This window comes from Mercenaria mercenaria, chromosome 19, assembly GCF_021730395.1.
Source record: "Mercenaria mercenaria strain notata chromosome 19, MADL_Memer_1, whole genome shotgun sequence".
NCBI classification, from domain to species: Eukaryota; Metazoa; Mollusca; class Bivalvia; order Venerida; family Veneridae; genus Mercenaria; species Mercenaria mercenaria.
Window position 1 is genome coordinate 28423977 of NC_069379.1, and position 27330 is coordinate 28451306.

At 33.6% G+C, this 27330-nt stretch overlaps 1 protein-coding gene across 1 annotated transcript in view; it reads right to left on the reverse strand.

The window, feature by feature from the left end:
* The window catches only part of LOC123543111 (fibropellin-1-like), a 46903-nt gene extending 19930 nt beyond the window's left edge, over positions 1–26973 (reverse strand). Inside the window, exons 1-11 of the mRNA XM_053531255.1 lie at positions 26914–26973; positions 26382–26469; positions 25568–25662; positions 24807–24875; positions 23545–23692; positions 22774–22896; positions 21731–21841; positions 21221–21334; positions 20230–20340; positions 14643–14753; positions 11408–11544 (exon numbers count right to left, since the gene is read on the reverse strand). Of these exons, the coding sequence (XP_053387230.1) occupies positions 11408–11544; positions 14643–14753; positions 20230–20340; positions 21221–21334; positions 21731–21841; positions 22774–22896; positions 23545–23692; positions 24807–24875; positions 25568–25662; positions 26382–26469; positions 26914–26973 (1167 nt within the window). The remainder of the gene's footprint in view (positions 1–11407; positions 11545–14642; positions 14754–20229; positions 20341–21220; positions 21335–21730; positions 21842–22773; positions 22897–23544; positions 23693–24806; positions 24876–25567; positions 25663–26381; positions 26470–26913) is intronic.
* Between the last annotated feature and the right edge of the window lie 357 nt (positions 26974–27330).

Below are 27330 nucleotides of genomic sequence, written 5' to 3' on the forward strand. Positions count from 1 at the left end.
AAAATAGCCCCAGCTATTTAAAAGATACCATTGATTTCTAAAACAAACTGAAACTGATTCCCCTACCTATCCCAGATGGAGTGATTTTGTTATGTTTTGACGAAGTCAGGTTATACCCATCTATACCCAGGCGAGAAGGATTTGCAGCATGTGAAGAAGCCCTCCAATGCAGAACTAACCCAAATGTCTCAACAGAAGCGGTTATGAAGATGGTAAATACGGTACTGACAAACAATGTTTTTAAATTCAATTATAGCGAGTATGTCCAGATGGAAGTCGTGGCGATAGGGTAGAACAAAGGTTGTAATTTTGCTTGTTGCTAAATATGTGAGTGTGACTAGAATTTGATCGAGAATGAAGAAGTACCAACGTTTTACAAGCGTTATACATGTATGTGACCATTTTAGACATTTCAGATAGAAAATAGAAGAAAAAACGAAATGATGGCATTTAAATGATGATCTTAGTCAATGAAAATTCAAAATGCATGTTTTTAAAGCATGAAAAGAATATTTAAAAAAATGAACATTGATAAGATAAGGATTCTGGTTGGGTTTTTATATCTATTATTATTATCTTAATTAAATAAAATGTGTTGATGATTTTCTTAAAAAGTCCAACCGTTATCAATTATCAGCTTGGGGAATATTTATTCGTAATGATATTTTCAAATACACCCATCGCCCTTTACTATGACAGTATTGAAAAAGCTGAGAATTTCGTTTGATTCCTATAAAATTTCTAAGTTTATATTTGCATTTGATAGACAATGGAATGAAGCAAAATGCCAAAATGCAATTTTAAAAGTATATTTGACTTCCGAATTCATTTATTTGCTGTCTGTCTTGTTTGCGCAACAAAGAGGAGATAAAAAAAAAACTTGAGTTCCTGATAAACCTCTGCTATATCTGTAATTATTAAGGTTATGCTATGTTAACATTTAATCTATAATAAATATGATGTCATAGTTCTAATAGTAGGTAGGTCAATATTTTTATTAGGTATTTTCGGAAATTGTTAACTTTTTCTCAAAAATAAATACAAATAAGGGGTTTAATCCTTTAGATCAACTGTAAGTTGTTTTTTTTTTACATCACTGACCATGTTTAAAGCACAACAAGTGCAGTTTTGCAACTTGAAAAAAAATCTTCAAGGCCTTAAAAACATTTAGGGTCGGGCCAAACATTTAGGGTAGGTCGTGATACTGGAAACAAACAATTTTAGGCCTAAATAATCAGGTGTTAAAACTTTGAACAAATTCGTTACTTGATAAAACAAGAGGGCCAAGATGGCCCTATGGTCCGTGGGCCAAGGCCAAAAAATTTGAAAGTCGTAACCCAGAAATTAGGCAAAGGTTGAGCTATACCATGATGTAATACTATCATTCAGGAAACTTTTAAGGGTGGATGTCGGTCTGAGCGACATGTCAGTAAAATTTAATGACGATTTTAAAAACGTTGGTGTCTAATAAATACGATTTAGCATTGCATAGGGATATCGCTGATTTGGATGGTAAAAGAGACATTTATTCGACATTTCTTATAACAAATCTTATCTTTTAATGTCTGAAATAATCAATAATTTACTTCTGTTGTCAAAGAATGCTACGATATGTATTATATACTGAATAAAATGTAAAAAGTAGGGGTTGATGTACCCCACCCACCACATTAGTACATATATCGTTAGAACTTTTAATCCTTTATAAAGGAACAGAATCCTAATGTTTACAGTAAAGAAAACGAAATGAATGAATAATTGACTGAAATTTCAGACACCTTTACACTTTAATGTCAGTTGGTTAAACCTATGGTTTATGTTTTATTTCTGGGCGAATTGCATACTGACAGACCTATTCTTTGCTAGTGCAGTAGAAATCATGGAAGTATTGCAAAAACTAAAACGACCGCAAAAGTTTTATGAAAGTTCCCTATGGAGAACATCAAAATGGAAGCAGATCCAGCAATATAAGTCTTTATTCAAGATGACAGCTATTTCAAATTAATCCAAAATTATTATACTGCAACAAAAGTTTTTATATTTTGATGACTTTAGTTCTCTTCTATGCTAGCTTAGGTCTTCTTACTAGTCATTTTGTACGTAGTTATTAAATCACCCAAAGTTTATGTTTGTTAAACTACCAACAAATTAGGTTATTTAGATACGCAGACTATACAAATTAAGACGGCCACCACTCTCCAAATTTCCAAATAACTGCTTTAAATTTGATTAAACATGCACATATGAAAGAGGCGTAGCTCTTTAAGAGTCAAAACTATAACACGAATCACTTGATATTGATTGAAACATGTTACAGAGGATTTTACCGGTCACAAAATGACCACCTGAAATCGGCTACATGTACAAATATTGATGAGCTACTACTGTTTAGATATTCAGTATTATAAAACAAACCAAATAAGTTTCCAAGGATTGAAGTTTGGTTATCCAGATCAATCTATGAAAGATACTGTCCTGTCATTTTCAAACTGGTCGCCAAAAGTAAGTTTGCAAACATACATATGGATAAGATTTAAGTAATCATTGATGTAATAGAAGTTAAAATAATTTCAATTGAAAACTACGTTACCAATATGAACTACTTCTATTGTTTTAATCAAGATGGCGCCATTTTCAAAATGCGTACCATAAAAGACATAACAGTAATATGATTTAAATACTGCTTTTATTTCTTTTAAATCTAAACATGTTACTCTCAATTTTCATTCAAAGGATTTTGAATGTAGTTAAAATGTAATACTAATTTGTATCAGAATGGCTGCCTGATAGATGTTACATATACAGTGTATCCTAGTAGAATAATGAGAAATGGAGAATGGAACATATAATAAAATTGTCACTTTCTTCCGAGGTAGCGAAAAAGATCATTGTACAAACACTTATGTCTTTTTAAACATTTAAAAGGATTTATAATGTTCAACTGAAAACTACGTTACCAATATGAACTACTTCTATTGTTTTAATCAAGATGGCGCCATTTTCAAAATGTGTACCATAAAAGACATAATAGTAATATGATTTAAATACTGCTTTTATTTCTTTTAAAACTAAACATGTTACTCTCAATTTTCATTCAAAGGATTTTGAATGTAGCTAAAATGTAATATTAATTTGTATCAGAATGGCTGCCTGATAGATGTTACATATACAGTGTATCCTAGAAATGAGCATATACAGTTCTAAACCTATCAAAGCAATTTAAGATGCATATATATTGATGTACCTTTAGGTTGTGCTTGAAAGTTTTATCTGTTTTGTTTGAAATAGAAATAGTCAGATATATCATACATCATTCAACAAAATCCTTTCAATGCGTATTCCTCTGAAATAGTGCCAAACTGTTATGAATATATCTGTAGTCATGCATTTGCTTGACATAATGAACAGGTAGTACAGAGCTTCGCAGCTATAAATTGAGCAAGTCCTGGAATCAAAAAGTCGTGTATCGTATCTGTTTTTTTTTTTTATTTGGTTGTATGAGCAATAATTATTGGTATTGTTGTAATTAATATTTAAAGTAACGTATGTTTCAATCCCTTTTAGGATGTAGCTTAATGATTTTACTACGGAATAAAGCACTTAACTAAAAAGAGTTTTTACAGGTATGTCATGAAGATATCAATATACCACTGGCGTTTTCCAAGCAAATAGTACAGACTCTGTAAGTATGTACATATGCATTTATACGTGTATTATGAACTTATTCTGATACCGAAGAGTGACTCCCCGCAACCTCTCATATCAAAATTTAGAGTATATTTCTGTCATATGGTGTATATAGGTGTTATAATGTGTCCTCTTGTGTAGTTCTGAAACATACGTTACCGAAATTAGATTAAGGTAGTTACTAGGCTTAATGGTTGAAACACAGTTACATACCAAGGTAATCTAAATGTAACAGTTGAAATACACAAATTTTTGAACGAACTAGTTTCTTTGTATTTGTTTTTAGTTTTGAAAATAGAATATTGAATTTTAGTAAGAACGCAGAACTGACAATAATGATACCACAATCAGGATATGAACAAGGAGTCTTATCTATGTTTCCGTTAAGGGAATGTAATATGAATTCGTAGTTCAGTAATTCCGTCCCACATTTTAAGTGATATTTGAAAAGCATCATGGTCAGAAACAGAACTATTTTAAAAAGCATGTTTTACAAAAAGTGTCATTTGTTTCACTACATGTACCCATGTTGTACTGTATATGTATGATGCTCCATAAGTTCAAAATATGCCGTGTTTATTTACTTCAGGAATTATATCAGCAACTTTGAACACATAATGCATATAAACCGATAATTTCAGTGATGAATACAATCTTACCTTCCGTGAATATCAAAACAACGCATTAAAATATAAAATCCTCTGTCTTGAAACCGCCTAAGTCCATCGAAACCCAAAACTATAATAGCTTTAATGTTACTTAATGTAGCTTTAATATTACTTAATGTTCTGTGTAATCTTGGTAACGTATGTTTCATAATATATTATTCATTTCATCTTTGTAATGCTGTAAAAACTGACTGAGTTGGTACTTTGCGATGCCAGTAAGCATGATTTATGTATTAGCCTAGAATAATTATATATGAAATATAAAATTGAATAGGTGACCTTTAAAACCTAGGCAGGAGCGGTGGTCTAGTGGATAAGGTGCCGGCCTCTCAATCCAGTGGTTCTGGTTTCGAGCCTCACTAGGATCACGACCATGACCTCTCATATGGCACCAGTATTGGTTTCTCCAGGAAGCGGACTCAAAGAGTGGTTTCAAAAGGCTTGAAGTTTTCATTACAATCGAGCTATAACAAATAAGTATAAACTAAAACCTAGGTAACGTACATTTGATTCTTAGATACCCTCACGTTCTGTATTTATTTTGAATGAAAGACAAAAATATTCAGACCGCGTACAAACTGTAACCAAGTCTATTGTTAATTATCAATATGCTATCTTTCGAAGCAGAATCCATAAAATGCTATTAAATCTATGCTATCTTTACAGTGATGCTGAAAGAGGCACCGCTGTTTTACTGTAGTTTGTCGACATCCTATAATTGAGAATAGTTACAGGGTTATGTCCAACAAAATTATAACGGTCATGTGTGCATAGTTTATTTTAATTAAAAGCATACAAATGCAATTGCTGGAGTATTTTCAATGTTGCTAATTCTTCAAGGTGGAAAATTTGAGTGGCGGCTGTTACGTATGTTACATTTTAAAGTATCTTTATCAAATAAAGGTTAAAATTATACATGTAAGCTTACTTTGACATCTAAAATAGAAGAAAATTATTGGTACTCAAAACCTTTCTGAATGAAACACAAATAGGCTTGATTTATTGAGAAACAGCATGTGATTTATATGTATTACATTTGCATGCACGTTGTCTATAACCTAAAGTGATTGCAATATTTTATATTTTCTCATGAAAATATATAAAATTGTGAATCTTAACACAATTATTTGATGATGTCTTATTAAAAAATATAGTAATTTTGATAATTTTATGAGTTATTTAAAATGGCAAAAATGTAGCTCGGGGGGGTGGGGTATTTTGACCCCCTAAATTTTGGTAGAAATCGTCAAAATTTGGAAAACATTGTTACAGTGAAGCTTTAATTGATTTAGAACAGTTACATAAGCAAAACCCTAATATCTGAAAGTCAGTATTGAAACAATCTGTTAAGAATTCGTGTGTAGCCAACAATACTTTCAAAGAGAGAGAATTCCACATTTTTCATACACAAGGTTTACTAAAATGAGTATAATTTTTATTTGACATACGGTAGAAAGCGACATCCGGTCTTAAACAATCCCGGAATGAATGTATTAATGGCTGAAGTGGATGAACCTTTGCCTAATTTTTGGGTTACGAAATCGAAAAACTAGAGGACTTTCAGAAACTGGCCCACAGACCACTAGGTCGCTCACCTGAGAAACAGTGAAAACATGTTTGACCTAGTGATTTCATGGAAACAAATACTCTGGCCAATTTTCATTAAGATTGGACTTAGAACTTGGTCTTCTGAGTTTAAACAAGTATTTTCTTTGATATGACCTAGTGACCTAGTTTTGATTCCAGATAACCCATGTTCAAACTCGACCTAGATTTTATCAAGGCAATCATTCTGACCAACTTTCATGAAGATCAATTGAAAAATACTGTCTCTATAGCATACACAAGGTTTTACTTTGATTTGACCTAGTGACCTAGTTTTGGACCCAAGATGACCCATTTTTAACTTGGCCTAGATTTCATCAAGGTAATCATTCTGACCACAATTCATGAAAATCAATTGAAAAATACAGCCTCAATCACAGGCATGTTTTATTTTGATTTGATCTAGTGACCCCAGATAATCTATATTCAAATTTGAACTAGATTTCAATAAGGCAATCATTCTGACCAAATTTCATGAAAATCATTTAAAAAATATAGTCGCTAATGCATAGACAAGGTTTTCCTTTGATATGTCCTAGTGGCCTAGTTTTTGACCCCAGTTGACCCATTTTCGAATTTGGTCTAGATTTTATCAAGGTAATCATTCTGACCAAAATTCATGAAGATCAATTGAAAAATACAGCCTCTATCACATACATAAGGTTTTTCTTTGATTTGACCTACTAACCTAGTTTTTGGCCCCAGATGACCCATTTTCAAACTTGCCCTAGATTTTATCAAGGTTAATATTCTGACAATATTTCATGAAGATCAGTAGAAAAATTCAGCCTCTATCGCATCACAAGCTAAATGTTGACAGACAGACGACAACAGACAGACAGACGACGGACGCCGGACATCTAGCGATCAGAAAAACTCACCTGAGCAATGCTCATGCTCAGGTGAGCTAAAAAAACTGATTATTTACCTGTAAGAATGTGCCAGTTCTCAAAGGTAATTCACAATTGTTTCAAGGTTTGTTTCTTTGAAAACACCGATGTATATAGGGATTATTAGGTTACTGTCTAACAAATGTACATTTATCAAGCAAATCGAAGAAAACAAAATAGTCATGGCTAAGCCGAAACTTATATTTCTTCGTAGACAAGCTTAATAAAGTTAGATTTACAAAGAAAGTAAATTAAAGAGACTTCCTATTGCTATTTTTCAAATTCACATATATGATAGGAAATTTTGCGCTAAAAAACAATAAACAAACAAAACCAATGTGTCACCAGGCTTGTTTTTGTGTAAAATTGTTTTGAATATACCCACTATGGCTGAAATTCCTAGCGTATTTTAAAAATACCAACAAAAACATTTATCAAGGCAGCATAAAAGGGTTTATTCTTTTTACGGATTTTATTATATACTTATTCCATATCAAAGTCATATTCGTAAAACTATATCATTAAAATTATAGGTACAAATAAAAAAAACCGCTTGTTTCATATTCATTTTGTAAACATTTTTCATTGAAAGATGCTCATAGTAATTTTTCATTTTTTTTTTTAATTTTGAAAAAAAAACTGTTTCATAGATTTTTTCCTTTTTTTTGTGTGTGTATAGATAAAAAATTGTATTATTAACATAAAAACGGCCTAAAATGTATGGGTCACCAGGCTAAATTTTATGTTAGGACCGCTTGAATACAACACCTGTTCGGCGAAAATGGTCTGAACCTGACCAAACTGATTATATCTGCTAGATGTTTTAAAATATTATAATCCTTTCTATAATTGAATACTAAATGATCTGAAAGGAGCTATTGTCTTATCAATACAAAGTTTATTGTCTAATATTATATGAACAATAGTGCCTTTGTACTAGGATACGCTGTCAAAACACAGCCACAAATGGTAAGTTGCATGATACGTGTCAGGCATGCTACATATCCATACAACATAAACCAGTATCAACATTACTGATACAACTTTTTGAAAATGTTATTTTCATACAAGATTCCTCATATTTAAGATTGTCTGTCACATGTTTCATAAAAGGTTGACTTCAATTCAATTTTCCATAGATAGTATCAGCTGCGCGGAAAGATGCGCATAAAAAACTATAGGAAGTCCTTTTAATGTTCTATTTATACTACCTTCAAATATAAAATCATTTTGTTAATTAAAATAAACCACCGACTAAGTATATGTTTGCATTAAACAATAGTGAAATAATTTCTAGTCACTAACGTATGTGGCCAATATACTGTCTTACATGTATTTGGTAATTTGGATTGAAACAGCTCTTCAAATCGCTACTAACAGTATACAGTAAAAGATGTAAAACACTAAGAATATCTAATTTGCTGTCAAGTTAGGTTTTACCAACCCTCACCTAGCAAACCTTAAGCCTGAATTTAAAAGATTCAATAACATTACTTTCCGGATGTAATATTCCTTGATTCAAGTTCAAAAAGCTAAACTCATGCATAAACGATACGATATGAATGACTGACAAGTAGAAGAACAATATAGCATAAGGTCCACATTGATGGCCACAATAAGTATTACGTGTAGACGTTACTTTCAGACTTCCAGATGCAATCTTTGATATTTTTGCGGACTTTTGTTCTATGTTTCATTCTTACATACCACTTATTCCGCACAAAATGTTTATGCTGGAATTGGTTCAATCCCAAAAGTTACAATGACCGGCCTATGTAACCAATTGAAATTCATGACAAAGATATACTTCAGCATATGTTTTGTCATTACTTTTGAATAAAAGATATACGATGAAAACACACACACAATGTTGAATCATTGAGTTGATATATCGATGCAGCCATATACATGCGATAAGGCGCAATGTTCCCTAATATTTTGTTATATTTGTACAATACAGAACAATGCAATATTTTATCTAAGTTTCACTTTTCATGACAGTACACATACATTCAGATTCCTAAATTATCCATTAAATCCTGTCCATAAGAAATATGAGACCATATATTACAAAAACACAGTGACTAAAAATAAAACATTTAAGTATTAAATGACACTGTAAGATGATATGTATTCAAGGCTATCCTTTTCAAACGTCAAATTGATGACCATTTCATATGAGTCTCTGGGTAAAGAAATAAACTACTTATAATCTGACTGCAGTCATGACCATTTCATATGAGTCTCTGGGTAAAGAAATAAACTACTTATAATCTGACTGCAGTCATGACCATTTCATATGAGTCTCTGGGTAAAGAAATAAACTACTTATAATCTGACTGCAGTCATGACCATTTCATATGAGTCTCTGGGTAAAGAAATAAACTACTTATTATCTGACTGCAGTCATGACCATTTCATATGAGTCTCTGGGTAAAGAAATAAACTACTTATTATCTGACTGCAGTCATGACCATTTCATATGAGTCTCTGGGTAAAGAAATAAACTACTTATAATCTGACTGCAGTCATGACCATTTCATATGAGTCTCTGGGTAAAGAAATAAACTACTTATTATCTGACTGCAGTCATGGCCATTTCATATGAGTCTCTGGGTAAAGAAATAAACTACTTATAATCTGACTGCAGTCATGACCATTTCATATGAGTCTCTGGGTAAAGAAATAAACTACTTATTATCTGACTGCAGTCATGACCATTTCATATGAGTCTCTGGGTAAAGAAATAAACTACTTATAATCTGACTGCAGTCATGACCATTTCATATGAGTCTCTGGTAAAGAAATAAACTACTTATTATCTGACTGCAGTCATGACCATTTCATATGAGTCTCTGGGTAAAGAAATAAACTACTTATTATCTGACTGCAGTCATGGCCATTTCATATGAGTCTCTGGGTAAAGAAATAAACTACTTATTATCTGACTGCAGTCATGGCCATTTCATATGAGTCTCTGGGTAAAGAAATAAACTACTTATTATCTGACTGCAGTCATGGCCATTTCATATGAGTCTCTGGGTAAAGAAATAAAATACTTATTATCTGACTGCAGTCATGGCCATTTCATATGAGTCTCTGGGTAATGAAATAAACTACTTATTATCTGACTGCAGTCATGGCCATTTCATATGAGTCTCTGGGTAAAGAAATAAAATACTTATTATCTGACTGCAGTCATGACCATTTCATATGAGTTTTTGGGTAAAGAAATACACTACTTATTATCTGACTGCAGTCATGCCCATTTCATATGAGTCTCTGGGTAAAGAAATAAACTACTTATTATCTGACTGCAGTCATGGCCATTTCATATGAGTCTCTGGGTAAAGAAATAAACTACTTATTATCTGACTGCAGTCATGGCCATTTCATATGAGTATCTGGGTAAAGAAATAAACTACTTATTATCTGACTGCAGTCATTAAACTGTACATCAATCTTCTCTACTTGTAACACCTATCTGAACTTAACATGACCCAATAAATTTACTATATACCCAGCAGAACTTTGGATTATACACAAAGTTTGGTCTAATCTATACAATAATTATCAAATTAAAGAATCATTCTCTATACGTGCTTGCTAATTTATAACCTTAAACCCATACCTTAAACCCAGCAGAATGTAAATGAAAACCAATTCCTACCATTTTAACTACAGATACCTAGATCTAAGACAGCAACAACAAACACTGAGTTACATCAATTATTTATTATAATTCAATGGTCTTTGTTAGAAATATATATCAAATAATGTTTAAAAAAAAAACTTATCTTTAAAGACAACACTGACCCAATCTTCACATTATAAAGTGGTTCTTACCTCACTGACCAATAATCCCTCTGGTCTATATACTAGTTAATAACTCTACTCTATAAAATCTTCTTAAAATAATGAAAATTTACAACATTTCAAAATACCATTTCCAGTAAAAAGTGTGTATTTATATTGATTGGTAGGATTAATCTAAAGGTGATTCTTATGTTTTGTTTTAATGCATTTTATACATACAATGTAATTAGTTATGTAATAAATATGGCTAGATTATTCGCCGCGTCTGAAAACGGATAGCTTTAAATGGCGCAAGCTTCTTTTTTTTCATTGGTCTAGTGGTAACACGCTTGACTGTCAATCCAGAGGTCCGGCGTTCGAATCCCGGTCAAGGCACTGGAAATTTCTGAGATGCTTTTGAGTGTCTCCCACTTAATTAAGAGGCCTGGTTCTTCCCGGAAAATACGTATTTGCGTGTATCGGTGCTATACACCGGGCACGTTAAAGAACCAGACTGTCTGTTCACAAAGAGCTGGGCTAAGTTAGCCAAACAGGCCTGTATCTAAAAAGGATTTCTCTCTGTTCATGGGGCTTTATCTAACTCTGTCCCTCAGGTCAGATTGCTATGTCTGTACTAGTAGAGGGTGCATTTCGCGCTCTGTGTGGCTGCGTCATCTATATGTAAAGAGCCTTTAAACGTGTTCATGTAATGAAAACTAGATAAAACTTTAACAAACTATTAAATCATATATAGATTCATACCGTCCAACCACCCCCATCTGTTGTCATATCACAATACACTTGGATCTGCCGATTGTGTTTCCATGTTGTTATATTGTAAACACCATCTTGTGTCATCTTTCCTTTATGGAGAAGGTCAAAACAGTCGGAAATGTTACCTACAATAAACCAGTACAAGTAATAAATGCAAGTATCAATTAAGTAGCCTCTATGTATAGTGTTAAATAGTCGAAAATCGCCTGCAACGAACAAATACAAGTGCCAAATAAGAACCCGTCACCGAGGGCGTCAACAGTCAGTGACATTGCCTGGAACGTACAAATGCAAGTTACAATTATGTATCTTTTATTAAGGGCGTCCAAACAGTCGATGAAACTGCATGGAACGAACAAAGACAAGTAACAAATAAATATCCTTTATTGTGGGCGTCCAAACAGTCGCTGAAAATGTTTTAAACGACCAAATACAAGTAAAAATTAGGTTTCTATCATGGATGTGCAAATAGTCGATGAAATTGAATGAAAGAACCAAAATACAAGTAACAAATAAGTATCCTTTATTGCGGGCGTCGAAGCAGTCGGTGAATTTGCGTGTAACGAAAAATTACTAAAAAATTATTATCCTATATCTGTCTGTGAAATTGTCAGGAACGAAAGAATATCACAAATATCAACAGAGTTTCCAGTATGGAGAACATCAAAACAAATGCTTAAATTACTATACATGTACCTTGGTCAAATTTAATGAATACAAGTAGTTCGTGCTCATATTTCAAATAAAGTTATGGGACTATTTGTTATATTGTTTTTAAAGCGTGTAATCAGTCTCAAAACATTTAACAGGCCAAATTTGCATGTATTGTGCTTCAACTATAATTGATAGGAATTCGTCGCCTTAGTGCAAAAAGTGAATAGGTCCTTCAGTCAATGGAGTTATCCACGTTTTGCTTTTGCATTGAGGTGACTAATTCTGTTTGCCCAGTTACGAATCTACAGATATACATACAAACAATATTTATGAGAAAACATCATTAATAGAAGTTAATTTTCGGAGAAATTTTAGTATTTATATTTAACATGTTTTAATTAGAATTCATATGAATAATGAGTTGTTAGCGGTACAACCCAACCCCGCGAATCCTATTGAAAAGTTGCATTTATAATTGTCATGCCACTATAACATGTGTCATGTCACTGGAAATGCAAGACTGCGTCATATAATCGACGATATCTGAAAATATTTTATGTCACATCGAAACAATTGAGATCGAAGTTTCAATAGTAGAAAAAGAGCCAACTCGCCTACGTACAATATTTCTGACACTGACGGACACTTCGGTAGAACAATCGACCTTTCGCCAGCCGCCTGATAGCTTCGCACAAGACGATGCGAGCTTGTTACAAACCCAAAGAGGTATGTGGTAAGTAATTCGAAGGTACCTAATTTAACCTCTCAGACACGAAGGAACGCCGTAAATCAACAAGTTTTAATGTACTAAGACTTTATCTTTTTAAGTTTTATTATCGAGTATTTGTGAAAAGCAAATAAGGATGTAAGCATTTGGTTATATTTATGGGTAATTTATCTAGCAGATTTCAATCATTCACGATGCCTTCAGATACAAAGAATATAAACAAATAAGTAAGAAAATGTGAAAACGTGATAGACTGAACCAAAAAATGTAAACTGAAAAAAAATCTCGTTGGACCAGTGTGTGTGCGTGTGTGTGTGTTCGGGTATAACATCCTTTTCAACAATTTTTCAGTCATATAAACGACGGTGTCTACTTGTAGCAGTGAGCACAATGCCCAACTTTTTAGTGCTGCCTCACTGGAGCATCACGCCGTAGACACGTGACATGATACCCCACCCAGTCACATTATACTGACACCGGGCTGACCAGTCCTAGCACTACCCTCTTAATGCTGAGCGCTAAGCTACTAGTACCATTTTTTACGTCTTTGGTATGACGCTGCCGGGGATTAAACCCACGACCTCCCGCACTCGAAGCGGACGTTCTACCACTAGGCTACCTCACCGGACCATCTCTTGAAACAAGTAACATGACACATTCAGCAAAAATGTTTATTTCTCATTACTCATTACGGCTCATTACTATTTTTTTCTGTCGTCGTAAGGTTTCTTTTGATGCACATTTGCATTTGAAACCACATACTTATGTACTTCATTTTCATCAGAAAGAAGTATGGCATTTAGATTGTACAATCTGTACGTTTAATTTCTGATTATATTCATTCTAAAGGCAATCCTTTGATGTGTTTTTGATGCACTATATTGTATAAGCAATAAGGAACGACTATCTATAGAACCTATTTGTGTATAGTTAATTGTTTGTAATTAACTATAGAGTAAAGGAAAGAAATAGTTTATTTTCAGACGAACGAAGTGAGGGAGAAAATAATTAAAAATGACCATGGTACGACTTCTTACATACAATGTCATATGTTATAACCAGTAAATACAGGGTTTCTATGCTATACCTACAATACACACATGCTGACACGAGCATGTGTAGTTGTGTATTTCATCAGGTACTCACTTCAGACCGAGCAAACAGTCATCTATATCTGTAGGTAATGACTGTGTGAATCAGTCAAACAAATTAAAGGTTATGGTATGGCAATTTTTCATAATTAGTGGTACAGGAACATTCAAGACAATATTTCAGTCAGGGAAGGGTACTTTGGTTAAACAAACGACCTGTAAGACAGCAGTAAAGATTCTTCACATGACGACGCGAGATGGACTTGAACCTACAGAGGTAAGGGTTCAATTGTTTGGAAATCGGCGACCTTAACCTCTCAACCACGTTCATTAATAAGTAAAATTAAGTACCAAGTTAGTTTTATCATCTGGTATTCTAAGTATATAAAAACGTAAACCAATTCTTTATTTAAAGGTGCCTCAATTAGCTGATCGTTCTCGAGGCCCTCTGATAGAACCACTGTCAAGAAATGAATAAGAATAAAGAACATTTAACACCCAATGACAGAATATTAAATGCAAAGGTATTAAATCTTCTCTACTTTGCGGCTATCTCCTTTAAACCTATTTCATGACATATAAACCGAAGACAAAATAAGGACTTGCAACAACTGCTTCTGAAGCCTATTGTGCGAAATCTTTATTTCTTTCTCTAATACAAATAGTATGAAAACATATAAAGATACTTGTCAATGACAATGGAACGACTATACTTCTACAGTGTTGTATGTTATATCAGTAATAAACCTACTTGTTTCGCAGTGAATCCCACTAAAGCCAGACTGACACGAGCATGTGTAATTGTCCACTTCATCAATACAGGTACCCATTCCACAGATACCAGGCAAACAATCATCAATATCTGTAGACATCGAATTGGACAAAGTTAATGTTAATCAATCCTGATAATGATCTTCAAGTACCAAGTTGGTATAATCATCGATTATTTTAAGGATGTAAGAACTGCTTTAATTATACGTGACTTATTTGTTGTCTCCAATCGTTCTTGAGGCTCTATGATAGAAAAATACAAACAGATAAGTAAAAGTAAAGAGAATAAGATAACACTATCACAGACCCAAGGACGGAACGTAATTGTTTTTAATCTGCGTGACGATTTTTTCTACAAACATAATTTCATCCAAAATAAGGACATTTCAGCATCGCCTCAGAATTAGAAGGGCGTAAGTGAAAAATCATAGTTTTCGGAAAAACGAATAAAAATGTTTATGTTTTGGAGATGCGCCCTTCTAGTTCTACAAGGCGTAAGTAGGCCCTTCTGTTACAACATTTGTGTAGATACGTCCTTCTATTACTATGATTCTGAAAAACATTTTACTTATGCCCTTTTATTATTGGTAATGGGGGGTCCCAGTTAGGTGTCTGCGCAAAATGTTTTTTTGATTTTCTTTATATTTTATGACAATATACCTACATGTATTAAGTTTCATTCACAAGTGTTACTGTTATCAGTTTTGACTTACTTTTATAGAAATTCACATTTTAAGCGGGTGGGGTAATTTGACATGTAACCAGACAGGAACACAATCTCTGCCGCTTTTTTAAAAATGGTTCAAACTTTTTACCTGGAACTTTCGTGATAAAGTAACTATGCAATGGACATTTACACAACATGTTGCGTTTTAAATTGTCTTGAATACCTTTTTCAACACAGAGCCACAAAGTGGCCTAATCAAATTTACTGATTTTCAATGGACGAACTTCACCAAAAATCTAAAACATTTTTTATTAGTTGAGATATTCAGGTGTTATTTTCAGCAGATATTGTTAGCTAAATAAACATTGAAATGACAATATATCAGTACACTCTGATTAATATTGGAAGATTGGTACACTCTCAAACTAGGGAAAAGTGGGTGGGATAAATTAACATGCACAATGCAAATTTCCAGGAAAGTTTAAAACAGCCAAAATAACACCAATTTATAAAAAGCATTCAAAATCTGACAAATCTAACTATAGACCAATATCAATACTTCCAATATTATCTAAGCTTATTGAAAGGCATGTTTCAAATCAAATAAAGGATTTCTTGGAAACTTATCATCTTCTGCATTCCAAACAATCAGGCTTTCGAGCAAATCACTCCTGTGAGACTGCACTTACAAATATAATTGATGACTGGATTAATGCCATTAATAAAAACTCTTTTGTTGGCACTATATTTCTAGATCTAACAAAAGCGTTTGACCTTGTAAACCACTCCTTGTTAATAGAAAAATTATACCTGTTTAAGTTCAGTGAAACCTCTGTTAAATGGTTATCATCGTATTTAGAGAACCGCTCTCAACAAGTATGTGTATCTGGACAGCTTTCTTCTCCCAAAGAAATTTCTGCGGGAGTTCCACAAGGGTCTGTTCTTGGGCCTATACTTTTTATACTATATATAAATGACCTTCCTTTACACACACATAATTCATCCATTGACATGTTTGCTGATGATGCAACAATGTCTGCATTTGGTAAAACTGTGACTGAAGTACACAACACCCTGCAATCTGACATTAACAAAGTAGATGAATGGTGCAAAGAAAACTCAATGCTTCCAAACATATCTAAAACTAAAACTATGTATATCACAGCCTCTTATAACAACAATAAAATTAAAAATCACATCAGTTCTAATAGCATACAAATGCAGGGTCAGCCCCTATCATATTCATCACATGAAAAGCTGTTAGGAGTACATGTTGATGAACTTCTGAACTGGAAGATCCAAGTTGAACAAACTATGAAAAAATGCAATTCCAATTTATATCTTCTTTTACGAATAAAATCTTACCTGAACCTACATTCAAGAAAACTATTTTTCAATTCTTACATTTTACCGCACCTTGATTATTGTTGTACTATATGGGGGAACTGTACTGATGAGCTTCTAGAATCTGTCTTAAAATTTCAAAAACGTGCCGCAAGAATCATACTTGACAAAGAATATAATGCTCCATCAGCTGAATTGTTTAAAGAATTAAAATGGATGACTTTTTCTGAAAGAATAAAGTATAAAAAGGCAATCCTTGTTTATAAATCCATTAAAGATCACTCTACTGAACACCTTGGTTCAAAATTTATTGAAAAACAAACAGTGATCGCCAACTTAGATCAAATGAAAACAATGAAATTAAAGTACCAAAGCCAAGAATTGAATTCTTTCGTAAATCATTACAGTACTCTGGAGCTGTAATTTGGAACAACATTCCTATACATATACGCTCCTTAGATACGTTAGAAAAATTCAAAAGATCATATCTTCAGTGGCACTTCTCTGTTATATATAATTAGAATACAAAGCAATATTAATAGTCACATGTTGTCATATTTTAAGTTTTTCTTGATTTGGTATATTTTATATGTTTAGGTTGTACATTTTTACATAAAATTGATTCATTGTCATTGCCTTTTACTTCTTTCCATATTATAATGTTCTCCTTTCAGGTTTGTTATATCTGTATATAGTTTATTACATGTATGTTTGATGTTCTGTACATAGTTATACATTGTATACAGTGGACCATATTGTTAATCGGTTTTGAAAAATGTATCCAATGCCGTATATGTTATCCACTTTAAATAAAGTCGTTACTACTTCTATCTTAATTATGCCCCTATGAGTGGTGGGGGCATATAGAGTTGGTCTTGTCCGTGCATCCGTGTGTCTGAGCGTCCGTCCGTCGTCCGAAGTTCTTGACGCACCTAGCTCAAAAAGTATTTGATATAAATTGATGAAAAATTGCATGAGTCTTTATCGTGATATGTACTTGCATACCTTCTATTTTTTGTCTGGCTACGCCCCTTATTTCCAGTGTTATGGCCCCTGACATAGTCAAAAACACATATTTTCACCTTGTGACACGCCTAGCTCTGAAAGTATTTGATATAAATTGATGAAACCTTGCATGAATCTTAACCATGATATGAACTTGCGCACCTTTTATTTTTCTACGGTCTCTTCACCCTTTCACCAGAGTTTTGGCCCCTGAAATAGTCAAAATGCACATTTTCACGTTGTGATGTGGATAGCGCTAAAAGTATTTCATATAAATTGATGAAACCTTGCATGAATCATTATCGTGATATAATCTTGAGCATCTCCTATTTTTTGCCTGACTCCGCCCCCTATTTCTAGAGTTATGACCCCTGAAATAGTCAAAAATGCACATTTTCACCTTGTTGTGCACCTAGCTCAGAAAGTATTTCATATAAATTGATGAAACCATGCACGAGTCTTTATCATAATATGAACTTGTGCACCTCTTATTTGTCGTCTGGCTCTGTCCCGCATTGCCAGAGTTATGGCCCCTGAACTGGTTCAAAATGCACATTTTCACCTAATGACGTGCCTAGCTCAGAAAGTTTGATGTAAATTCATGAAGCACTGCATGAGTCTTGATTATGATGTGACCTTGCACACTTGGCATTCTTCTTGAGAACCTTAGCGCTTATTACAGAGTTATGGCCCTTAAAATAGCCAAAATAGTGGATGTTTTGTTTGTGATGCTCATAGCTCAAGAGGTATATGGCCTAGAATAATGAATCCTTTGTATAAAATGTTTGTTGAGGCTATATCCCCTTAAAACTGCAAACATGAATCATTGAATTATTGCCCCTTATTTGTGACAAATGTACCAGTGGGGGCACACCATGTGACCTACAGACACATTCTAGTTTTATTAAATACAGCCTTGGGTGATACCTTTTCTGGAACTTATAGTGGCTTATTGAGTGCAACTGGTATATGTCCCTACCTGGAACTAACAATACCTAGATTGCTGTATGTTCCTGCCTTGGAACAAGTGTAGATAATGTGTTTGTTCCTTCCTTGAACTTACTTGATGGGTTCCTTCTTGGAACTAACAGTGTCAAAGTACAAAATTTAATGTAATTACATGTGTAAGTATTTGTTCCTTCGTAAAACAAAAGTACTTGAAGCTTGTTGCAGATTTATGTTTCTGTCTAGAAATTAACGATCAATATGTTATGTACATTCAGGTAAATGACCACTGACAGCAGTGCCTGTACTGTATATTATATGCTGCTATTGACAAACCATATACAATATTAAAACTACCAGCACTAAGGCTACCTAAAAGAGACTGTCAAAGCTACCAGTTAGAAGACCTATATCCATGTATATTCTAAACTACATTGAAATTACAAATGCAAAAAATTTAATCTCAACTTTAACAATACCATTCCTAATAATATACTGCCTCAGGCAAAACTTTTTGTTAAATATCTTGAGCTTTCAGGGTTAATTTTGTTTGTCTACATTTCATGTTCAAGGTCTATGCTTTTTTCCATGACACACATGTATATAGTGGACAAATTTGTGTTTAAGTTTATCACCCATGGCTGTATTTAATACAATTAAGAGGGTAGTAGACAATCTGAGGCCATTTCTTAACAAATGCAGAATTTTTGTTCAAATAATAGTGTTGCTTCGAATGTTTATTTACCCCACCCACTTTTTCCCTGTTTGAGAATGTACCACTCTTCCAGTATTAATAAGAGTGTACTGATATACTGTCATTTTAATGTTTATTTAGCTTACAATATCTGCTGAAAATAACACCTGAATATCTTAACTAATAAAAAATGTTTTAGATTTTTGGTGAAGTTTGTCCATTGAAATTCAGTGAATTTGATCAGGCCACTTTGTGGCTCTGTGTTGAAAAAGGTATTCAAGACAATTTAAAACGCAACATGTTGTGTAAATGTCCATTGCATAGTTATTTTACTACGAAAGTTCCAGATAAAAAGTTTGAGTCATTTTCAAAAAAAACGACGGAAATTGTGTTCCTGGCTGGTTACATGTCAAATTACCCCACCCACTTTACAAGTGAATTTCTATAAAAGTAAGTCAAAACTGATAACAGTAACACTTGTGAATGAAACTTAATACATGTAGGTATATTGTCATAAAATTTAGAGAAAATCAAAAAACATTTTGCGCAGACACCTAACAGGGACACCCCCCCGCCCCCCCCCCCCCCCCCCCCCCCCCGCCCCCCTCTCACCACCACACACACACCCTTTGGTCGTTACAGCAGTTAGTAAAAACTTTTTTAATAGGATTATGCCCCTTGGTATTTAGTTTCAAAAATGTATAATTCATAAAAGGGCGGAGCTAACACTTACGCCCTTATCATTCTGGAGTGTTGAAAATCTAGATCTAATTCATTCTGAACCCTAGCGTGCAAAATCTTCATTTGTCCCAGTAATATAACGTGATACTTCAAAATTGAGATGGTAAGACTATACTTCTTTACAGCGTTATGTATTATTTCAGTAATAAACCATTTCTGTTTTGGACCTACTTGTTTCGCAGTTACGTCCGCTAAATCCAGACGGACACGAGCATGTATAATTGTCTGCTTCATCAATACAGGTACCCATTCCACAGAGACCGAGCAAACAATCATCTATATCTGAATATATTGAAAAGGGAAAAATTATTCCTAATCATTTATAATTAACAAATATGTTTTTACAAATATGGTTTTACATTATAAAGAAACATTTGAGGTCATATGGCGACCTTCCAGCTTTGATGACTGAGGTAGATCCAAGGGGCCCCTACCTACAAATTTCAGTCACCGGAAGTCCTCTGTAATCCAGATGGATAGTTTCCTCACACGACCCCGGCTGAATTCAAACTTATAGCCGTGGAGGACGAAATTTATTGCTAGGTCTCGGAAGCATACCGTAATTCAAGAAAGTAATACAAATTTGAGTAGCAACTTTTATTTTTAAGCATTTTAGCTAGTAACGAAGTAAGTTAACGTTTTTATGAGAATTTTATAGTCCACTCGTTCAAGACACCATCTAGTCCAACGAAAAGAAATTAGCAAGAATCAAGCACAAATTCATAGACAACAACAGAACAGGAAATGAAAATGATATCAAATATTCCCTACCTGGTGACCATCACTACAAACAAATTTCATGGCATATTCTTTTCAACAAAAGTAAGGTCTTGCAGCAAATACGTTCCTCAGAACCATAGCGTGCGAAATCATTATTTATCAATCATTAGATAATGCGATTTAACCTATGTGGCTATATCACTGAAACACTATCATATCAGCTACTTTTCTAAAACGTTACCAGACATGTATCTTGATACAAACTATTCAAAAATAACTGAGTGCGGTACTTTTATACTGCACTGTAATTGTGACATTTTCTAGAGTGACTCATGATAAAATACAAACCATGGACAAATCCGTAAAAAACAATAATCTCAAATTGTACCTTCGGGAGTCATAGGGATTGATTAAAAGTTGATTATGATGTTGATGAACTGACCAGTTTCGCAGTTAATTCCAGAAAATCCAGGCGCACATATACATGTGTAGCTATTTAACCCGTCGTAGCATGTACTACCAGCAGCACATGGTTGTGATATACAGTCGTCAATATCTGAAAGCAGACAAATAAAAATTAAATGTATCAAACAAAACATTTCGTTTATTCCAACTTGGAATACATTTTATATCTTACTGCCTTAAATAAATGAAACCTTGACAAATTAACAAATATGGGACGATATTTTCTGTAAATGACCAAAAGCTTAAACAGTGTGTATTCTGCTAGTAAATAATAATTGCAATCTCAAGAACCACTATGTTCACAAACGATCTCAATTAAATTAGAAACCACCAAATTTCCATCACACTTTAAACCATATGACTATCACCAGTTTTTATATTAATATCTCGACAGTATATCGGTCTCTGGAGCTGCAAGTCTGCAAGTGTTGGATTTCCTCACAAAAAAAAACTACAAAACTAGAGCTAAAGTTTGGACGCTCCATACTTGTTAGGCAGTTTGTTCCAGTGAATCCCTTGTCGCAAGAACACGTATAATTGTTCACTCCATCTATACATGTACCATGTCCACATATACCCTGGATACAGTCGTTTGTATCTGTTGAAATACATCATAAAGGGGGATAATACCATACATCTATTCCTGCGAAAGGGCAACGACAAAAACCAAATAAGAAAGGTCACGTTCCTAGAACGCAGCCTTCCAAGATCAGAACCATAGAGCAGTGTATGTATGATTGACAGAAAGCTCATAGACATGGAAAAACATTCAAACAACAAGGACAACACAAATAAAGGAGCACTACATTGGATCAGTCACTGGCAAACCACAACCAAATAATGGTGCGTACTTGACCCTATTCTTAAATCACTCCTTGTTCAAAGTTGCAGGACAGTGTCAACTAAAATTTACCCCACCAGGTGAATCCCTAACATACGTCATGTCAAAGAAGACATGATATGTTAACAATTACAAGGCTTGTAATACATACTTACCTAAATAACGATAAATACATGCCCTCAATGCCTTTGCATATGTTACTAAATATACTGTTCTTGTGAGTTGATGTGCCTAATATCAATATCAGGTACACTTCTGACGATGTCTCGTACACTGCCAACTTCCAGATTTTATACTTCCTCTGACAGGATGTCAAGTATTTACAATCTTACAACTCCATTAACAGTCTGACGAGACAGGCTAGTAAACAAGTATCACAAAAGCCTAGTCCCAGCGGACTTTAATATTTACATATCATAAATGTACCTCTAAATAACACGATTTTCGTTTTTACAATAACTATTTGTAGTTTCAATTCTATAGTTATAAACGATGATAACATTTATTTCTTTGTTCAATGACCTCGGAAGAAACTACAAATCGAGGTCTCGCGTAGTGGCATTTTTACACGAAAAAATCACCTTAAAATTAAAAACCGTTATTACATTTCAGTTTAACATTTATAATGTACATGTTTAGTGTGTCACCCGTATGGGAACAATATTAGACAAACCAAGATGGTGACTTACTTTTTTCACACCCAGAGCCTTCGTATCCGATATCACATATACATGTGTACCTGTTAGGACCTTCAACACAGGTGCCATGTGAACCGCATGGATTTGTGTTACATTTATTTACAACCGTGGGACCTACAAGAAAGGAAAATATAAAAGCAAACACAAAAACTCAGTAACATTAAAAAAAGAAAAAACAGTAATAAATTTTTCAAGAAAACATTGTCACAGTGATAATAAATAGGCTATTAACGGTTACCGGTTGTAAAAAATTGTATTCAATACAAGTAACTAAGACGATTGTCTTATTGTTCGGTAATGTAACAAAATATATCAAATATAGTGTAGAGCGAGCTAGTGATTAAGTTGCCAAAATGAATACTTAGTCTAGTAAACATTACGAGACACAACCATCACCAGTTTTGCGGATCTACAAATCATAGCAAGAAATACGTGAAGCCTAAACTATATGATAAACATAACAGAAGAGCAACAATTAACTATATGATAAACATAACAGGAAACATTTATCAACAATTAACTACATGATAAACATAACAGAAAACCACTTACCAACAATTAACTACATGATAAACATAACAGAAAACCACTTACCAACAATAAACTTTATGATAAACATAACAGAAAACCACTTACCAACAATAAACTTTATGATAAACATAACAGAAAACCACTTACCAACAATAAACTTTATGATAAACATAACAGAAAAGCACTTACCAACTGTTAATATTATCATAAACGTAACAGAAAAGCACTTACCAACAAGAGAAGTAGCAGTTGAACAATTTCTGTTACAGAGATCATGATCACAGCATAAATCACACGTGTGTTGCTGCGTTCTCTTCACCATAGATATATCACGCTTTCCAATAATTGCTGCATGCTCCCCCTGGTGTTCCTTACATGCCTGGATAATAAATACAACCTAACCCAGTGCATTTTATGCTAAACTAAAAAAGTTTCTTCCTTCCTCTTTTATCTAAATTTAACAGGCTTTTGGGAAAAACCATCACCAGGGCAAAGCCAACATCTACTCGTATGCAAACGCTCCTACTTTGCATCATAAAACGGCAGTGTCTTAGAAACTTGACGGTATTTACATGTTGCAGTGACGCAAAATGCGCGTCTATCAAATCTAAAGAAAACATTGGCGTTGAAATATGTAAAGAAAAAAATCTTCAAAACAGAATTGTAACTCGAAAGTGAAATTTAATTTGTAATATAAGAATTAAAACGTTTCGTAATCCCACTGATTATATACGAGGGGTGTTCAATAAATACCCTGGAATTGCTCTTATTTCTTCATGTATCATCTAAAATGAATGAATACTGAGTTGATATGTCAAAATTATATTTTTTATAAATAATAAATAAATGCTAGTCCCCATGGCAACGTCATGTGACGTCACCCGGCCCGATTTTGTCTCTTTTTCTATTTTAAATGCGTTGAAATATTACCTACTGATTTTTCAAGCTACTTTTTCTCAATTTAAGTGAATATCAATGTGAAGTGTAAGCGTTACGCCAATAACGTAAAATTATAAATGAGACATCATTAAAATGTTTGGCAGGCATTGTGTTGGTGGTCATCGCTTGAAAATTAGTGTTGAACGGATCAATGAGAAAAAAATTTGTGTTTTGAATCGAAAATCAAGGAAACAGACAAATGTTATGCTGCAAAAGGTTTAAGGGACAATAAATTGAAGAAAGCGGAACGGGACATTTAAAAGTGGTCAGTAGAATATTGCCGTAGTACAGACATGAAAAACAACTTGTGTGATATGACAGCGTCATAATGACGTTGGACCGCTTTTGAGGTAGTGACGTTGCCTAGGAGACGGTAAATAAATATAATTGTGCATGTTCTGAAATATGTAATCTCAATATTCGCATTTGATGTGTTCATATCTGTCATATTTTCAAAATTTAGCAAAATGGGACCAGAAATAAGGATATAAGAGCACTTTTCCGGGTATTTTTAACACCCCTCCTAAAGTTACCAAAAAGGAGTGCTGGCTTACGTGTTTAGATATACACTTGCTCGTAAACACTTCGCTTGAAAACAGTTGTCTTCCAACAATGTTACATGTCTGAAAGAAATACCAAGGTGCACTATACAAATAAGTATTTTAAATGTTTTCAAAGTACTCATTTGCATTCTTAAAAACGCCAGATGAGCGTGAAGAACGTGCTTTCCAAAAACTATAGTTTGATACAATGTCTATTCTTAAAGAATGGATATTAAGCAAGAGAAAGGCACAGTCGTACAAAAAGAAAGTCAAAAAATGACACAATTGTATTCTTTTGGAAGGGAAATCAAGACAGAACAATTTACCTTCTTACAACAAGAAAATAAGATATAAAGATACATGAACAAACAACGTGCGTTCTTAGAAAGAAAATACAATATGTCGCAAACACATACAATCTTTAAAACCAAAGTCAGCTTTTTATTTCAGACATAATGCATGAACATTGCCATTAGCTGGATGAATAAATAGAACTTTGAAGGCAATATGAACAAATTTAGACAACGTTTGAGCAATTATTCTTTTGCGAATAAAGGTATGTCATAACAGAGTAACAATAAAGATAAGATAAAGATAAGCTAAGGTCGGATAAAGATAAGAAAAGATTTATTTTGTGTCGGTAAGACTACAACAAATAGACATAGCTCTTATGAGCTTTTACAACCGACTATAAAACTTATTTTGTTATGAAGAAAGAGAAAAATAGTATTTACTAATGCTGTGTAATGCTGTTAATTATGCTGATGGGTTACCTCGTCTTCCAGACAAAAGTCTATACCATGACATGGCCCTGAATCAGTATGTACTGCGCAGTTATAACAAATAGGTCCTCTTTTCGTAGGATAGCCTGATGTACAAACAATAGTGTTGAGTAAGTTAAAAATAATCAATTTTGTTTATAAATTAATACAAAAAATATTTTCATTTCAATCTTTTATTCGAATTATATGTACTGCATTTTAATGATAACTTGAATGCTCGACATCAGATACATTGTATGACATTTATAAGGTGCAATATGTAATAATGATTGAAGAATTTTGCAGAAAAGTTACTTATTTGAATATAATGTTACAGTAGTGACAGACATATTTTCTATATTTTCACTGGTTTTCCGGAACTATTTTAGTACCCTTGGGCAGTGAAATTGGTATCATTTGAATTGAATAAACATGTATACGGATAGTGAAGCAAACAATTTCAAGTAAAAATACAGAATTAAAAAAAAATTAAAGTCGTGGCAATCGTAATACTACGCCATGCACACTTCTTATTTCACTTAGTAAAAACATTTCATTCTCATGCGAATTTGCAAAAACTATCCATATCTTCAGATGGCATCCCTATGGTGGGGTATCATTCTACTAAACCCGTTCCGAGACAGGGTTGATTTGTTCCCAGTCTGTAGTGAGCATGCATAATGAGCAGGGCAAAAGCTGTTTTCACATATTAACAAGACCACAACCTGTGATTGGTCAGTTACTTACAGATAGAAGATATGATAAAATTATGACCGCCTACAAACCCTACAGCTCCAATCCAAAAAAAAATTCATTATACATATACCTGGTTCTCCACAAGCTTCAGCATTGCATAGGCTGGTTTTGCAACATTCAGAACATGACTTAGCTGTAGACGTAAAATTGTCACACACCTAAAACGTGAAAAAGGCAGAAAATAATGTGCAATTTTCGGTAGATTTCCTTGAGCTGTAGCTACAGGCAAAGGAGTATAGCATTATGCAAAGAATTCAGTATTAATACGGAAAAAACAGCGTTCATATATGTACAAAGATGGTCAGTATTCCATGTAGATAGTTAATGTCTTAATAACATATGCTTTTTGTGAAATATTCTTTATAACCGTTATAACCGTAAGGCGTTTCATGGAGTCTGTAAAACTGACTTTTTAAAACCATTGTCAAATTGATAAATGTTTACAATACTAAATAAATACTTGATATAAATAAGACCGTTCAGTTTTATGATTTATCGCGTACACCTTTCCTAATAGAAAAGCTTATTCAGCTAAGCAACTTCGGTAATTTTAAGTGGCCATATTTATAACGTATTAAAATATATACAGTAAAATTAATTACCTTCTTTGTATGGCATCCCAGGTTATACACATGTTCCCCAAACTCATTTAAAACCTTCATGGCACTACAATACTACAACCAAATACAATACAACATCTTAGAGTTGACAGTCAATACTTGCATCAAAATTACTAGGCTTGTCAAAGGAGTAGAAATGTTGCTGTTGTTTTTTCAAATGTAATAGATATCTGACAAAGAATCAAAGTCGTTCTACATCTGTATTCTTAAAGTAATGAATATGCTGGATGCATAAAGACAATATACTCGTAGATAGTACCTTCACAGTCTTAATCAAATATGGTAGTATTTTAAAGTTACTGTAAAAGTATTGCAAACCTCTCCGTCATAGCAATCAACAACTTTTGAGCAAAGTCTTGGCTGGGGGACACCATCACATTGCAAACAGGTCAAACCATC